This window comes from Vombatus ursinus, unplaced genomic scaffold (genome assembly GCF_900497805.2).
Source record: "Vombatus ursinus unplaced genomic scaffold, bare-nosed wombat genome assembly UNPS02011572.1, whole genome shotgun sequence".
In the NCBI taxonomy this organism is placed as follows: Eukaryota; Metazoa; Chordata; class Mammalia; order Diprotodontia; family Vombatidae; genus Vombatus; species Vombatus ursinus.
Genome location: NW_020951350.1, coordinates 629,637 through 648,500, shown reverse-complemented (window position 1 = coordinate 648,500; position 18,864 = coordinate 629,637). Strand labels below are relative to the sequence as shown.

General features: G+C 38.8%; 1 protein-coding gene across 4 annotated transcripts in view; it reads right to left on the bottom strand.

Moving 5' to 3' along the window:
* Positions 1-18,864, bottom strand: part of SYNE3 (spectrin repeat containing nuclear envelope family member 3) — a 175,226-nt gene that overhangs the window by 109,203 nt on the left and 47,159 nt on the right. For all 4 annotated transcript variants that reach the window (XM_027856572.1, XM_027856573.1, XM_027856575.1 and 1 more), the window contains 2 exons: positions 14,530-14,687; positions 4,555-4,727 (listed from right to left, as the gene is read on the bottom strand). In XM_027856572.1, coding sequence (XP_027712373.1) covers positions 4,555-4,727; positions 14,530-14,687 — 331 coding nt within the window. The remainder of the gene's footprint in view (positions 1-4,554; positions 4,728-14,529; positions 14,688-18,864) is intronic.

Sequence of the window (18,864 nt, the reverse complement as noted above, 5' to 3'; positions counted from 1 at the left end):
CATTCTATTGGATTGCTCAGCAATCCCTCTACTCCAGTCCCTATCTCATTCCCCATTCTAATTGTAGCAAAACTTTTCTTGTCCAACTATCTCCAACCTTCCACATACACAGTAAATGGTTTAGCTTCCTACGTCACTGAGAAGATTAAAGTCATTTGATACGAGGTTCTTTAGCCAAGATGTCCTTTTCCATTCCTCAAACCTACTCAACATCAGAACTGGGGACAACCGCTGGAGTTGCAAAGCAGCAAATTTGGGTTTGATATAAGGGAAAACTTCTTATAATAATTATCACTGTCCAAAAATGGAATGGGATGCCAATGAGGGTTGGAAGCTTCACCTCACTGGAGGTTTTCCAGCAGAGCTTAGATCTTATAGATGTTATAGTGCAATAAAGGGTTGATTTTGGAAGCTATTGAGGCCTCTTCCTTTGAAAATTTGTGATTTGCTGCCCATTCTCATTGACTCATAGATGCAGAGACAGAAAGAATTTCAGAGATCATCTAGTTCAGCCTCTTTATTTTATGAAGCCCAAGGAAGTTAGATGACTTGCCCAAGTTTACAGAGGTAGTAAAAAAATCACTGAGTCATTCTCTTTTCCTTCAATTTAATTCAATTCAGTGAAAAATAGATAAAATATCCCAAATGCTCATTAAGACTCATCCTTCTAATTCAGGGGTTCCTACCCTAAGACCCATAGACTTAGACTGTAGGAAGACTATGAAGTTGAATAGAAAAAAATTACATTTTTGTTTCAGTTAACCTCTAACTAATATTTAGTATTTCCTTCAAATATTTAAAAATGTTATCATGAGAAGATAATACTGCCAAAGAGGCTCACGATACAGAAAAGACTAAGAACTCCTGCTGTAACTGGACCCTTTATCCCACTGCTGACCTTGTCCCGCCTTTTGCAGAACTTTATTATAGCAGTCTTCTCCTCTCTAAAATGCTATTTTATCTTCACCTCCCTTTTTTTCTCCCTTCTCCTTCCCCATTTCTGTCTCTGTCTGCTATCTGTCCCTTCCCATCTACAAACATATCTGAGTTTCTTTAATTCTAAAAAACTCCAAAAAACAACACTCTTCCCTTGATTTTTTTATCCTATTCAGTTATTCTACCTCACTTTGTCCTTCCCTTCACTGATAAACTTCTCTGTAAAAGTAGTCTACATGTTCTTCCTCCACTTAAACAATATCTGCTTTTTCTTCAACCCTTTGCAGTCTTGCTTCCCTCCCTGCAATGCTACACAAAGTGCTCTAAGGTTGCCAGGGATCTTTCTGTTATTAAATCTAACACAGCTTTTCCCTCCCTCCCTCTTTCCCTTCCCCCCACCAAATTTCACCCTTTTTGACATTTCTGACACTGTTAACCCTTTCCTGCTTCTAAATACCTTCTGTTTCTTTTGGTTCTGAGAGCTTACAGTCTCTTGGTTCCCTTCAAACCTTTTTTTTTTTTTGTCTTGGCAATGGGGTTAAGTGACTTGCCCAGGGTCACATAGCTAGTAAGTGTTATGTGTCTGAGGCCGGATTTGAACCCAGGTCCTCCTGAATCCAGGGCTGGTACTCTATCCACTGCACCACCTAGCTGCCCCCTACCTTCAAACCTTTTAATTGCTCCTTTTCTGACTTCTCTGTTGGTTCTTCTTCTCCCAATCCCTTAAAAAGAACCCCCTTAAAACAAAACCTTTGAGGATCTGTCCTTGGCTCTCTTCTTCTCCTTTCCTCCCCTCTTCTTTCCCTTCCCCTACTTTCTCCCTTCTTCTCGTCTCCTCTTACCCTTACTCTCTGTGTACTTTCCCCAAGAGTAAATTCATTCAATTCTACAGCTTCAATCAATACCTCTATGCAGATGCTCCTAAGTTTATCTCCAACCCAACTTCTCTGAGTTCTAGACCTGCCTCTCTAACTACCTATAAGACCTATATAACTGTATTTCCCACCAGGAACTCAACTTTAACATGTCCAAAAGAGAAGAGAACTTGTTATCTTTTTCTTAAAATCTGTTCATCCTTCTGATTTGACAGTTTCTATCAAGGATATCATCATTTCCCCTGTCTCACATATTTGAAACTCTGATGATATTTATGAGTCTTCCTTCTCCCTCATCTCATATATCCAGTCACCCAGTGTTGTAAATTCTACCTTTGAAATCGCTCCCATCCATCCCCTCCTCTCTATTCTTACTGACATCTTCCAAGTATAGGCCCTTAATTCCCGTCCTCTTTGACCACTGTAATAGCTTCTGAAGACTTCTGGCCTCCACTTCTTCTTTCTCCAGATCATCCTTCATATGCTTCCAGAAAGCTTTGGCATGAAGAGTCATTGTTCCATGAAGCATCTGTTATTTACCAATCAGTTAAAGAAAAACAAACCCTCTACCTGGCGTGCAAAGCTATTAACATTCTAATATCACTCTCCTCTAAGTATCACTCACTCTAACTTGTCATTTTCCTTATAAACCTTAACGTTCTCATGTCTACCTTCACTTAGGCTCTTCTATATACTAGGAATGGTCTTTCCTCCCCATTCTACCTTCCAATTCCAATTCTACCATATTGTCTATTGAATTCTTATTAATCTGTTAAAGCCTGGCTCAAATGCCACCTCCTCCGGAAAACCTTCCCTAATATCCCATATTTGTAAGGACCTGTCCTCTCTTGGATCTCACACAGCACATTTCTTGTGCCATTCTGCTCCTCTCTGGTATATTTATAAAATATTATTTTGAACTATATTTGTATATCATATTTACCTACAATACTGTAAACCCTATAAAGCAGGGGCTGTGTTTTGTCTAAACTTTATATCTGCCCGATGCCTAAAACAGTACTTGGCAGTAGGTGCTTAATAAATGTTATTTTGATCATGTTGTTTAACCAATCCACAATACCCCTCTATGTGGCGATCTTACCTCTGTTTAAAACCTCTTATCATGGTGAGGTCATTACTTCTCCAGGTAGCCTGTTTTAATAGCAGTTCTTTCTGATATCAGCCTAAAATCTGCCTCCTGGCAATTTCTGTATACCAAAGCTAATACCTGTTCTCTATGACATCCCTTTGGATATTTGAAGACAGTATCAACTCCTCCTAAGCCTTTTATTTTCCAGCCTATCTACCTAGTTCTGTTAGCTGATCCTTATGTGATGTGGTTTCTAGTTTTTTCCCTCTTCCTCATCCTTCCTCCAGTCCTGGTTCTTCTACTCTGGAGATGCTCCAGTTTGTCATTGCCTCTCCTAAAATACGGTGCCCAGCCTTGATTCTACCAACTCATGTTTATATATTTTTACTTTTCCAAAGGCTTTCACGCCTATTATTTCCAATAATAACAGTAATTATAATAGTTAGTACTTATATAGTAGTTTAAGGTTGGCAAAGTGCTTATTTTATCCTCACAACAATCCTGGGATTTGGGTGCTATTGTTATCTCCATTTTACAGCCAAGGAAACTAAGGCCAAGAGAAGTGATTTGCTCAGGATCCTATAACCAGTAAGTATCTGAGGCCAGATTTGAACTCAGGTCTTCCAGATTCCAGATTTAGTGGTCTATCTACTACACAACCTACTTGTCTCACTTGGATAAGAAGACAGGAAACCTAAGTGTTGGTCCCAGTGTAACCTTGCGTGAGATACCTCAGTATTCTGATTTGTAAAGGAGAATAATATTGGCCCTGTCTGCCTCAGAGAGTTTTCGTGGGAATTGGATTACAAGGTACATGAAAAGACTTGGAAATAAATAAACACACACACACACACACACACACACACACACACATACACACACATATATTATATACACATATACACACCTAGACATATATGTACACATATACATACATACATATATAATGTAAAGTACTATCAACAGTAATTTAAAAAAATTAAAATCTCATAAATTAGGTATAAATTTATAACTGACTAAATACAATATAATAGGCTTATGATGAGACCAGGAAGATACCACAGCAAGTGTACCTTGTATTGAAAAAACACTACCTTCTTACATTGTTGCCAGAGCATGATAGATTGCCAGTGCTTGTCATTGTGATTAAATGTTATTATTATAATTATTGTGAATCAGTTAGGGAGGGACTAGAGATCATAAGAGAATATCCTATTCCTAATAAACTCCAAGAGGGTCACTCTCTTTCATAATAACATTAGGAAAGAGGTAGATTTCTACTAAAGCAACTATGGGATAATGGAAAGGGTACTGAATTTTGGAATCATGAATTTTTAATTCATGAAAGTTTGAATCCCAGCTCTATTTGGGCAAATTGTTTCCTCTTTTGGGAACTCAGTTTCTCTCCTCAGTAAACAAAACACAACAAAACAAAACAAGAGGTAATTGGACAGGATGACCTGTAAGGTGCCTTCTGGCTATGATATCCTATAGAGATATGATTCCAAGGCCCCTTCCAGTGAAAGGTCTAAGGATCCTGGTTCTAATATTCTATGACTCTCCCTCATATCCTTGTGACAGACCAGCTCTCATGTACCAATAGGACTAAGGCCTCATGATTTTCTTCTACCCAGGCTTCCATTAACTCACTACCTGTGACAGTGAGTGATATAGATAACTGTTTCTTCCCACTGGGCTTTGATGTCCTTCAGTCTGGCCAGGATCTTGTGCTTCTGTTCTTCACTGCAACAGCTGAGGAGATTGTCTGCTGACTTCAGGACCAGGTCCATCTTCATTTGTCCCTCTGGTTCCAGGTGACATATTTTCTAAGAAAAGCAAAATTGACAAAAATTCACATTTTCATAGTGTTTTACAGCTTATCAAGCCCTTTTCTCCCAATAACTCTGTGGGCAGATGTGCAATAGTTCAATCTTTAAAAATTTGTTTAAAATACATTTTATTGATCCTTTGTCTTTACATCAATCATGTCAACACCCTATCCCCCCTGCAATGAACTCTCCCTTCTGATGAAACAAATCAATTAAGCAAAAACATCCCATATAGTGACCCCATCTAACAACGTATACAATATTACATCCCAGTAATCTCCCATCTCTTAGTGGTGAGGAAGGAGGTACGCTGCATTATTTGATTTTGGGATCTTTACTGGTTTTTCAATTACTAAGAGTTCAACTTCTTTTTAGTAATCTTTTCACTTATATTATTAAAGTCATTGTATATAATATTCCTTGGTTCTGCTTAATCTTTCTGCATCTGTTCATATGAATCTTCCATTGTTGGATAAACCCTTTATAAAGAATCTATGGGAGATCATGGAGAAGAATCCCATAGGATGAGAAGGCAAGGATGGGTTAAAATTGATACCAATGGAAAGGAAATACATGTAAGATGAAAGAACCATAGATTGGAAGTTGGAAGGCAATCTCAACTCACAGATGAGCAAAACGAGGCCCAGAAAGTTTAATCAATCTGCCCAGAGTCCCACATGTAGACATCATTGAGATCATGGATCCACTGAAATGTCCTGACATGCAGCACCATAAGGGTTTACAGAGCAACCCGAAGTTGCCACAGCAAAACTTCACTGGTCCCTTCCCCATATGACTACTTGGTCTGCTGCTTCAGAGTGATTTTATAGAGGACAGCCTCCAGAACCTTCCTTATAAAAAAGAACCTAGAGGGGAAAATCCCTCTGTGTCAAGGGAGTGACGAGGGTTTCATTCAGTTTCAGAAGCCGAGATCCTTTGTCCCTTTTCCCTTTGCCCCTTTTCGCCAAAAGGAAAACCCTTAAATTTTTGGATTCCCCTTACCTCCCTCCCAAAGCCTCGGCCTCGCCTTTTAATCTTATTCAGATGTGCTTTCCTCCCTCACCCTAAAAAGAACCTGACTCCTGTTTGTCTCTCTTTATCTCCCTTTGAAAGCAAACTTCTACCTTGCAGTTCCCTTTGTTATCTATTCTCATTGTCTCTTCAAATCTCTCAGACCTTCCAAACGGAATTCCCACCTGGGCCCTTTTTCCCAATCACTTCCCCCCTTCAACTGGCCTTTCATTGTGGCTATACCCAATCTCCCCTCCATTGTTTTACCTTCCTGCGGCCCCTGGCCATTTCCCACCCTTAGTCCTAGCTAGGCACCACGAGGTCCAGGACCCAGGAGTTCTGTTTACCCCAGCTTACTAGCCACTCCCATCCAGATCTCCCTAGGCCCTCCCTCCCATCACCCCAAACTACTTGGCCACTCCTAGATCCCTCCCACAGTCTTTCTGTACTTAAGATTCACCTTTGCCCCCATTCTGATGCTGAGAATCTCTCAAGCCCAGAGGCTGAGGTTGTTTCATGCCCGCTTGTCCTTACGGGTGTCACCTGGCCTTGCCCATTCCGATCCCCCATTCTGATGTTGAGAATCTCTCAAGCCCAGAGGCTGAGGTTGTCTCATGCCCGCTCATCCTTACGGGCATCACCTGGCCTCCCCCATTCAGATGCTGAGAATCTTTCATGCCCAGAGGGTGAGACTCTCATGCCCACTCGTCCTCATGGGCATCACCTGGCCTATATGTGATTTATCTTTAATAAACTTTTTGTCTGGCTGGAAGAAGATTTGGGTTGAATTTATTCAGGCAGACCCGGCGCCGCGATCTGGGGCTTTTCCCAGCACCCCAAAATCTGCCATGATCTTGGGGTGCCTCGGCACGTAGGAGCACCCCAAAACCTCTACGCTTCTCCAGGCGCACAGTGCTCGATAGGGCCACATGGGAGATTTCTAAAATACCACTATGGACTCTCCTAAGCTTTTGAATATCAGCACGATGCAAAGTCCCATTCAATCCTGATGTGCTGTACTAGGTTGTACTGTAGTTTTCTTGATGCCAGATAGAATAAATGCCACCTCCTCCATGAAATCTTTCCTGGTGTGCCCCTCCTTCCCTGAAAGTAAGAACCATCTCCCTGAACCAAATACAACACATTTTTAAACTAATAGACATCTCACATGTATTAAAGTTATGTATGTCTATGTTTTATCCTCCTACTAGATTATAACCTCCATAAACACAGGGATACTATCTTACCTTAGCCAAGTCACTTAATTATTCTGGCCCTCAGTCTCCTCATCTGTAAAATGAGAGCATCAGACGAAATAATCTCAAAGGTCACTTCCAGCTCTAGATCCTAACATCCTGTGGCTTAAGTTTAGCATCTTCTCTGAGGTCTAGCTCAGGGCTCCACATACAGCAGATGCTTAATAAATGTTTGTTGAATGAATGCTAAGGCATCTTGCCAAGCAACCTAATTTATACTCAAAGAAACTGTTTATGCAACAGAAGAGTCTGAATCTATAAAACAAAGAAGATATCAAACATGCCTATCCCCAGTACAAGTACAGATGGCACACCCCTTCATCAACACACCCTTGCTGGAAGGCTAGTGATCAGACTTGAGCATTTTCTTCAAAGGATCCTCAGATCTCTAAGTCTTAATGAGCTATGAAAGTGCCTTCAGGACTTGCTTGCCTGGTGCATATAAATGCATCCATGGAATTTAGTGGTCTCTACATTCACTCCCCTGATAAGTATTCTCCCTTGAAGGAGAAAATAATGAGTCACTTTGCTTACAAAAGGGGGAAAGAGAAGAATACTAATAAATATGAAGTGATCCAGAAAAGAAAGTAAAAATCCCTCTCCTTAACATTAGATCTCTTGTTGGTTTACTATGTTCTCAAAACCCAGAAAAGATAGTCATTGGACAGCAAGGCTGAACCAGTAAACTCATTTTCCAAGGAGTGAATTCCACCCTTGTTCCCCACTGCCAAAGACTATTTTCTTTGCCTTTTTTTTTTAACAGTAAATTAGCAGAAAATAAATGTCAAGGGGAAGTGTGGAGCCATAAGTGCCAGCTGGCAAGGAATCACTTGGAAAATGATATACACATGGTATGCATGGGCAAGGATGTTTATATTTAAACCAGCCAATGAGGGAGGAAGTTGAGAATCAGACAGCAGCTGAAGCAGGAGACACACCTCCCACCCCCAACCAAAAAACAAACCAACCCTGAAAAGTGTGCTTTGGACAACAGAACTACAAGAGTTGTAATAAGAGCTTTGAACAAATCCCTGGAACCTTTAGGAATACACAGAAACTAAGTGGATTTGACGGATGGCAAAAATCAGAGTCCTAGAATCTCAGAGTTGGAAGAGATATATCAGAGATCATCCCAACAATAAGCAAAGTGTGGATCCTATTTAGAAAATATAATGAATGGTCACAGCCTACACTTTAATACTTCCAAGGTGGGGGAACTCACCACCCTATGAGGTAATTCTTTCCATTTTGGGACAGGAGAGAAACTTTGTTAGAATGAATCAAAATCTGCCACTGCCTCCTCCTCTAACTTCTATTCATTGCTCCTAGTTCTGCCTTCTCAAGCCAAGTATAACAAATCCTAATTCCTTTTCTGTATTATAGTCTTTCAAATATTTGAAGACAGTTATATGTAGGGGTGTGCTAGAGCCAGCTTGAACAGCTCAGGAGAGCCAATTAAAAAATTTTCAATGTGAGCATTTACACCTCAGAAAGATTTATTGTTTTGTTGATTTCTAGACTTAAGAAAGTATTAATAATGTAGATTAAACAAAAGTGTGTCCTGCAGTACATTATTTTTTCAAAGCTACTATTATTGAACATTTACCAACACACCCCTGGTTATCTACCCATAAATCTTCCATTCTCCCAGTTAAGGATCCCCACTTCCTTTAACTGGGATAGTTTCCAATTTCTTAACAATACTAGTCACTGTCAAAAATGCTGCCCCAGAACTGACCACAACACTCCACATGTGGTCTGACCAAGGAAGAATACATCAGGATTATCCCCTCTCTAACTCTAGAAATTATACTTCTATTCATGGTGTCTAAAATAATTGTGTGGCAGCTAGATGGCACAGTAGATAGAGCCCTGGGCTTAGAATCAGCAAGACTCATCTTCATGAGTTCAAATTTGGCCTTAGACACTTACTTACTAGCTGTGTGACCCTGGGAAAGTCATTTAATCCTCCTTGCCTCACTTTCCTCATCTGTAAAGTGAGCTGGGGAAGGAAATGGCAAACCACTCCATGATCTTTGCCAAGAAAACCCCAAATGAGATCATGAAGAGTTGGACATGAACAAAATTACTTTAGACTTTCTGGCTGCCATATTATACCAAATGGACAGAGGGTTTAGGATTAGGGTAGGTGGGCTGACTGAGTGATGAGAAAATGATTCCAAAGAACAAAGCACTGTTACTGGTACCTGAGGAGAGGGTCCAACTCAAGACTGGTGTCCTGCAAACTTCTTTTTAAAGGAACTACACAATTATGCAAAGAGTTCTGGAGTGGGAAAAGGGAGGCTTGGGTTTTCATCTGGGCCCTGCTAGTTTGAGTTATCCAATTTTGAGCTGGAAAGGACCCTCAGAGATCATCTAATCCATTCCCCTCATTTTACAAATGAGGACAGAGTGGTATGGTGCAATGCAAAGAGTACTAGATTTGAAAATATAGGGTTGGACATGATGACTTCTGTGATCCCTTCCAACTCTGAGTTTCTATGACCCTGGTTCATATTCTGGCTTTGCTTCCTCTATAACCATGGTGTCATCATCTATAAAATGATAAGGTTGGACCAGATTGTCACTAATATCCTTGTCAGCTCTAAAGTTTTGATTCAGGACACCGAAGCCAAAAGACTTGAATTGCCTTGCCTAAAGGGATAAGTTTCAGAGCTAATATTTGAACTCAGATGTTCTGATTCCAAACTCTACACTATGCTACCTTGGACAAGTGATTTCATCTCTTTAACTGTGACCACCAGTTTTCTCATCTATAGAATAAGGACAATTTCTGGGGCCTGTAGACAAATGGAACCCAAATTCTTTCTGGGGTGAGGAGCAAAGGTCTCGGCTTGGGCCCATACCCCATTATAGTGATGTCATTTTGACCCTCTTCAAGAACAAAGGACAACAACTAACAGGTCACAATTAGTGGTGTTGAAAGTGGATTTATGGGACAACATAATTGACTCCATTTTGTCCTATATTCCTATATTTGTCCTATCTTATATTTCTTTGCCTTTCTGAGTGATGCCTCTAACATATACTGAAGATCTCCTTCATTACCTCCCTTCTATCTATTACAAAAGAAAACTTAAGGATTTTGAATAGCTCTAAGAATTCACTTCCTTTCTCTTTATCCTATCCATTAAGGCAAGTAGTAGGAGCTTAACAAATGCTAATTAACTAACAGACTGATAAAGAAGATGCTATTTTCTTGGTCTAGTGTAAATGGCTATGCAAAAGAACATTTTTTTTCTTAAGCTAATTTTATTTAAGGATCTTAAAAAGTATGTCTTCAGCTTCTAGATGAGCTCAGGGCAAGACTGGGATGGCCTGAGACATTGTGGGGTCTTAGCTCTAGGAAGGGACCCTAGGAGCCCTCCGTGTGAGGAGTGGGAAGAGCAGAGGGATCTAAGCCATAGTAAAGGTTCCTCCCAGAGATCTCTGTCTTGAGTTGGGGTTGTGCTCCTTAAATTACTTCTTACCCCTACCTGAGGCCTTGCAAGGATGAGTGCTTTCACATGAAAATCTGTACCTTCTCTGTACATCTGTAGAAGATGCCTCAGGTGCTGGCTGGCTGATCCTGTGTGCTCCTGGGGCCTGGGAGTAGGGCTAGGCCATCATGGTCCCTGAAGTAATTTCCAACTTTGAGATTCTGGGATTTGGGGAGACAAATTCATTCCTCCTCAGGTGCTGCTTCTCATGCTTCTGGACTTAGTCATGATAACTAAGGTGCTTCCTCATCCTGGACCTTCCCTCAGCATTGGAACATTCATCCACAGTGCCAGGCCTCTCCTCCCACTGGTGAGTTCCTTCCAGGACCTGCCTTGGGGAGAGCCAGGCTTCATCCTCCTTCAGCTGTGCCTCTGACTCTTCAGGCTCCCCCACTATGCCCCCCTAACCCATACTTCAGCCTTTTCTCCCCATCCCCTAGTGTCAAAATTAGGTATATATAACTTCTGTAATGAAGTCTTCTGAAATGTGTCAGGTACCACTCTTAAATTCACACTGCAGTTTAGTTTAAGATAAAACTACAACTGAATCAGGTTTCGGTGAATACTCCCAGCTGGCAACATTTTAGTTGCTGTGGTTCTAATATAAAGAGAGTACCTGATGAGTGACTCAAAGCTACAAAAGAATGATAACTATGGCCAATTTTTAATGTGTATCTTTTATTCAACTTATGTTATTAACAACACTTTCATAATTTTTAGAAGTGATGATCAAATAATGCTTGATAACAATTAAGTCTTCACCAAATTTGCCATGGAATTTGACTTGCTAAGTTATCAATGAGATTTTACCTGACTGCACTGAAGTAAGAAATTATCTGTTTTAAAATATATCCAATTCTAAGACAACTCCAAAAGACTCATGATGGAAAATGCTATCCACATCCAGAGAAAGAAGGATGGAGTCTGAATGCAGGTCAAAGCATACTATTTGCTCTTTTTTTGTTTGTCTGTTTTGTTTTGTTTCTTCTTTCTCATGGTTCCTCCCATTTGTTTGAATTCTTCTTTACAAAGTGATTGATGTGAAAATATGTTTAGTAAGAATGTATACGTAGATCCTATATCACACTGCATGCTATTTTGGGGGGAGGAAGGGGAAGGAGGCAGAGAAAATTTGAAACTCAAAAGCTTATGGAAATGAATGTTGAAAATTAAAAATAAATCAATTAATTTAAAAATTAAAAAAGAAAGATATAAACCAAAAATAAAATAAAATAAAACATATCCAATTGAATATCTGACAGGCTTATAGCATTCTGGATAAGAAATAACAATTTTACATTATTTGATTAAGAATTAACAATAATACAATGGAATCACCCTCTTTAACTCTATTAAATTGTCCACAGAGTTTAAACAATTTGATCACAATCTTTCTTTGACTCCTCAGTTCATAATCTAATAGTATCCATAATACACTATCTTTTTAATCTAAGCAAAACTATAAATTTATTACCAACCAGATATCCAATTGGACGCAAGTTAAATAATTTCAACCAGTAGTTTTTGACACCATATAGGGATCATATAAAAGACTACTATAGAGCATTCTTGATTCAATTATATACTACATAGAAGTCCAACAATGTTATTCTTTAATATACTGTCCTTCCAAATATTGGGTGGCAATATGAAAATAATTTTTTATGCCACCCAGCGCAATGCTTATAAAAATACTTGTTACTTGTAAAGTCTGGCATAAAATAAATTGGTAGACTCATTATCTTTCAAGATGATTTTGGTTCCCCTAATGCCTTTCTTGTACCAATTAGGGCATAAAACATATAAATACCATTTGATCTCTGGCAGGGATTGATTAACAAAAGCAAAGTTGATCATTTCTGCATCATATGGTTTAAGTGGATCTAACCCTAAATCCTGCCTATTACTTCTATGTCTTTTTAATTTGAATGTGAGAAGGGAAGCACCTGGAGAAAGATATCCAGTGCTTGTCTCAGACTCTAGCTGTGTGACCCTAGGCAAGCTACTTAACCTCAGTTTCCTCAACTGTAATATGGGGATAGTAGCAGCATCTACCTCTTAGGATTGTTGTGAGGCTCAAATAAGATATTTAGAAAATGCTTAGCACAAGTTCCTGACACATTGTAGTTGCCATTTATGTGCTTATCCCTTCCTTTCAGTGATTTTTGGAATAACATTCTGTAGAAAGTTGTTTTAAGGAAAAATAAAAAGAAGAAAGAGATTAAAAAAAAACTGAATTGTAGCCTGGAGACCTGCACTCTAGGCCTCCAACATTACACTTAATACATCACTTACCAAGCTACCATAACTAGCACAATATCTTACAGTAGATATTAATAAACGTTTGTTAAATTGAACCAAATAGTAACAAAAAAATCTAGCACTTAGAATTTTACAAATTTGCAAAATGTTTTATAAATATCTCATTTGACCCTCACAACAATCCCAGGAGGTAGCTGCTATTATTATCCTTATTTCACAGAGGAGGAAACTAAGGGTGACACAGCTTAAGTAACTTGCCCAGGGCTGCACAGCTATAAATGTCTGAAAGCATATTTGAACTCAGATCTTTCTAATTCCAGGTACAGTTCTTTATCCATTGTTCCACTAAGCTACCTAGATTATCAGTATCAAGATATCACTGTTAACAAAGCATTCAGGAGAATGATGCAGGGTTTCCAAGGAGTGTCAGGTTTTTCCCTCAACAGTTTCATCATATAGCATTGGTTCAGATGCAGTCAGGATGGAGTAATAAATTTAGAACAATCCAGTGGTGTGTTAGCAAATATTTAAAAACTAGCTCTCAAGGGGGAAAAATGTACAACACATTTTTGAGTTTAATCTGCCTTATTAATTAACATTTTCTCCATCTCGTTAAGTCTGTAAATCAACAGAACAATGAATTAAGCCCTGATTTGTAGCATTTGCTAATTTCCAACATGTTAAATGCTCACAATGAAAATCTAATAATCAGTTGGTATCAGCCGGCTATAGCACAGCTCTGGAGCAAGCAGACTTGGATTTGAGTCCCTGACTTGTTTTGTGATCTTAAGGAGGGAAAGGAAGAGATAAGCACATAAATGGCAACTACAATGTGTCAGGAACTTGTGCTAAGCATTTTCTAAATATCTTATTTGAGCCTCACAACAATCCTAAGAGGTAGGTGCTGCTACTATCCCCATATTACAGTTGAGGAAACTGAGGTTAAGTAGCTTGCCTAGGGTCACACAGCTAGTGTCTGAGGCGGTATTTGAATTTAGGTCTTCCTGACCTAATGGAGTTCAACACTCCATACACTACAGCACCTAGCTGCCTAAGCAAAGCACTTTCCTTTACGGGGCCTTTTCCTCATCTGTAAAATGATTTGGTTGAACTTGAATCTAAAGTTCCCTTACACCTCTTATGATTCTTTGAGTCTATACTTTCTTTCATATCCACATTAATTACAACAATAGGTATTCATTCTATGGAAACCTAACATAATCCTAGAATGAGTTCTGAATCATCAAAGAAAGATACTATTATACACTGTTTCTTAGAATTCCTTTGTTAAGTATAATTTATTTTATCATATGCCTGTGAAAACTGGCATACATGGCCTACAATATACATGAGAATTCTCAATTACAAAGACTATTTGATTCACTGGAATGCCCTGTTCCCTAACCCAGCTGGACTGGAGTTATTATGACTTATCTTGTTATCATGTTATCATGGAAGGGGACTATCAGTCTGTCAAGAGGATAATAATCCCACTTCCTTAACAGCACTGTTAAAGAACAAATTTTTACCATAGAGATCAATGCATTTAGGAGATAATCTTGTAGATTATCTAGTTCAATTTATTCATTTTACAGATGAGAAAACTGAGACCCAGTGAGGAGAAGTGATTTCTCCCATATTATAGAGTAAATTAGTGGCAGGGCCAGGATTAGAACCAAGGTCTTTTGATTCATAATCACCCTGAGCCATAATTATTGTGCTAAGGAGCTGGTTGTGATGTCCTGGATAGGAACCTAGATCTCTACATACCTCTGTCTCTCTGAGTCTGGCTTCTAGGGCAGCTCGGGGACCTTGAGTGTTGTCATTAACTTGCAGGCGTTCCTGGACAGCTTTCATCCATGCCTGGGCACTCTCTATATTGCTGTCAAACTCACCCTGGGGCTGCTGAGTCATGGCATCTGTAGAACCTGGAGTAAATGTTTAAAAAGAGCAAAAGGGTAAAAATACATGGAACTGTAAGAAAGACCTGGACTGCATGAGACTGCCAGACTAAATCCGAGGAGAAAGAGAGAGAAAAGAACATAATCTCACAACTATGGACCAATAAACTTAATTTCTGATTTCTGGAAAAATTCTGGAACTTGCTCTTTAAGAGCTCATTAGTGGACATTTAAAAAAGAAAACAATAATCACTAAGAAAGTCATTAAGGACAGGTCATGACTGGTTAACCTCACTTCCTTTTTTTGACATTTACTAGACTGTGGGATTATTGGAACACTAGAGACCTAGTGGAATTCAGCAAAGCATTTGACAAAATTGCTAATACTATCTTTGTGGACAAGATTAAAAATGTACATTAGATGATAAGACATGTTGGTGGATTTGGAAATTGGTTGAATGACTAAAGACATGAATGCTAACTAATGGCTCAAAGTCAATGCAGTGGGAGGACTTAGTGGATTCCCCTGGGATCTGTTTGGCCATGAGCTATTCAACTTTTTTTTTGTCAAGCTTGGATTAAGGAATAAATACAATGCTTATCAAATTTGCAGATGTTGCAAACTGAGAGGGATAGCTGACATGTGGGTTAAAAGAGGATCTAAAAAAGAAAAGATCACAATAGGGTAGGACACTGGGCAGGAGTGTGCTGGTCATTGTGTAACCAATGGCTCTGGGAGTAGTAGGGAGAAGGGGAAAGTGTATGTCTAATTGGACTTTGAAAATTAATCTGTGTTATTATTTTTTTCCATCACTAATAAGTCTAGACTGTAGACAACGAAACAATGAATCAAGCTCTGATTTATAGCATTACTGATTTCTAAGATATAAATGCTCACATTCACAATGAGCACTACAGACACTAGACCAAATATAAAGTGACCATGTTTAATAGGAATAATTGTAAAATCCTACACCTGGATTCAAAAAGTCAACTTAACAATTAAGAGCCAGGATATGGTCAGACAACATTCACCTGTGAAAATTGGCAATTTATACATGATATATAGCAACCTTCTATTAATTATTAACAAGACTTCTATTAATAAGAATAAAATATTAACAAGACTTATTAATAAGTCTGTTAAGAATTAATCATATTAACAGACTCTAAGTTCAATATGAGTCAAACGTGTAATATTGTACCATAAAAAATGAGTAAGATTTTAGGCTAAATTAATAGAGACATAAAATCCAGAGTAAGATTTCTGTAAGCCCCACAGTACTTTGTCTTGGTCCAGGCACATATAGAATTTTATGTTCCAATTCCTTCAACCAATCCTTACAGACAGATCACAAAATACAGAGAAGTAGCTATCAACTCAAGTCAACAAACATTTGTTAAATGCCTATTATGTGAAAGGTTCTGGTACTTTCAGATGCCATCCAGTTTGCCAATGTCTCTCCAAAAATACACCGCCTAGAACTGGACAGGGTACATCAGATATAGTCTCCCCCTGATTAGGCAGCACACGATTCCCTAGCTACCAGAAAAAAAGAAAAAGCCAGACTCATCAGTAATGAATTTCTCTACCCAGTAGTAAAAGCAGAGCTTAAGGAGAACACCTTCTAATTTCCCCAAAAGGACTCAAAGTAGGAACTGGAAATAAAAGCTACATTTTAGACTATCAAGGGGAGCTTTCCAGATATGAGAAGCCAGGTCAAGAGTAGAATTCTTAAGAGATTGAAATCTAATAAATTCTTCTCCAATAGTAAAATATAGATTTCAGGAAAGCAGAGAGGCAGCAGTGGGTGAAATCTAATAAGCAGTTCCAATCCAATAAAATTCAGCAAGTAAACTTTAAGTTCCTACTAGAAAGACCCAGATTGCATAAAACTACCAGACCAAGTCTAAGGAGAAATTTGTTCCTCCTGAAATATGTTCCTGGCCCTATGTTACCAAAAATAGGGTTTCAGTTCCCTAATAAACATCCTAACTACCTGGGTTACTCTTGACAAATTATTTAATCTTTGTGGGCCTCAAAAACAAGGGAAATAAGAGCTAGATAATCCCAAAATAATTTTCTAACGTGTCCCTTGTTATTTATTTTAGGAAATGTTTTCAAGAAAGCATTTAAGAATAAAATACACACTGGGGAGGTACTTCAGCAGAGTAAGGTACAGGGCATGGGGTGCAAGGCTCTGCATAACAGTGGAAAGAGCACATTAGTACAAGTCAGGAGACTTGGGTTCTAGGCCTGGTTCTCCCACTAATTTGCAGTATGATTTTGCATGTGTCACTTTCCATCTCTGGGCCTTAGTTTCCCTCTCAATAAAATGAGAGGTTTCCTGTCCTGCTCTAAGATTTATTCAGTAAATTCTAATTTAAATAGCCATTCAATAAGTATTGATTAAGCACCTCTGATGTGCAGTGCTGCTTTAGACAGTGTGCCATTAAGAAAGCACTAATCTTAAGAAAAAGAAAGGGTGAGAAAAGGGAATACAAAACAAGGGAAGTAAGTTCAAAATTTCGCTGAGTTGAAAGATGACAGAGATGGGAAAACAAGAGAAAAGGAGAACCTGATTCTAACAGCCTCCTAGAACACAATGCACTGTTTGAAAGCTTGGCTTTCCAACGTGTTGTTTTGCTTTCAGAGTAGGGCTCATTTTTCTAACATCTTAATCTGTTCTTCCACGGTCACTCCCTTTCCTTTACTGCTTGGTTTGAAAAGAACGTTAGCCTGGATAGGATTTTAAATTGGTTCAGTGTGGCTGGAATTCCTTTCCTTGTTTATGACTTGCCTGACTTTCAGAAGAGAAACTGACAAGGAAAGAAAAGAAGGGGGAAAAGAATCTTTAAGGATTCTGGATCACCTGACATTAGAAAGAGCAGTTTTTAATTGCAGGAATAATTCAAACTTTTTATGAGTTCTTCCATTTGGAAAGATTCCAACTTTGCATGTGCAGAAAGACTCACAGACACAAGAGTATGTCAGATTCTACACAAGGGGCCCAGTGTTGAAGTGACTTGTTTGGGGGCGGAGAACAGGGTAGTAGGAGGAGTCCTAGATCATGTGCTGCGCCTTAGGCTACACAAAGAGAGTGGAAAGAGTGAGGGTAAAAAGCACCTAACTTTGTTGTCAGGAGGATCAAATGCTAGTGCTGCCTCAGACACTAGCTAACCCTACAATTCTTGGCAGCTCAAGATTTCTTCATGCCTCAGTATCCTCATCTGTAAAATAAAGGGGTTATACCAGTTGATCTCTAAGGTCACAGATTCACTGAATTTGAAAGGCAGAGGGGACCTCAGTGGCCATCTAGCCTAACCCACACACTAAAGGAATAACAACTATAACATACCAATAAGTGGTTGTTCAAACTCTGTTTGAAAGAGAGGGCATGGATTCCACTCCTTGGAGGTCTTAAAGTAGAGGCTGGGTATGTTTTAGCGGGCATTGCTTTCATGGATGGATTGGACTAGAATAGTTGCTAAGGTCCCTCTTCCATTTCTCAAATTCTTATGAGGGAATTGGAAATATTAGGCCAGCAGAAAATTAAGAAAGAATGCCAGAGCTACCTTTAAATATCTGAATGTCTCCCTAATCAACAAATGTTCGAAGGATATAAACAAGCAGTTCTCAAAGAAAGAATTACAAACTCTTAACAACCATATGAAATAATGGTTTGAATCACTAATAATAAGAGAAATGCACATACATATACATAGATATATATGTATGTATAATATTTTTGTACAGCTAAAGAGGGAATTTGTTTTGCTTAACTATGTATTTGTTACAAGGAATTTATTTTTCTTTTTTCTTTATTTCTCAGTGGAGTAAGAGGGAGAGAAAACAGATGTATTGTTTTTTTTTTAATTTAAAAATAGAAGGGGAGATTGATGTGGATGTGGATTGCTCTAACCATTGTAGAAAGCAATTTGGATTTTGCAAAGAAAGTGATTAAAATGTCCATACCCTTCAACCCAGAGATACCACTGCTAGGCATATACCTAAAGAAGGTCGATAACAGAAAGGTTCCAAATACATAGGAAAAATTTATAGCAGTATTTTTTTGTGGTAACAACTTGTTATTCATCCTTCGTTCTCAAAGAGGACCATGACATCAGGAAGGTGATGCCATGACTTGCAAGTGAATTGGATTTAAGTGTGGGAGGGCTGTGCAAAGGCACCGTCTGACTTTCC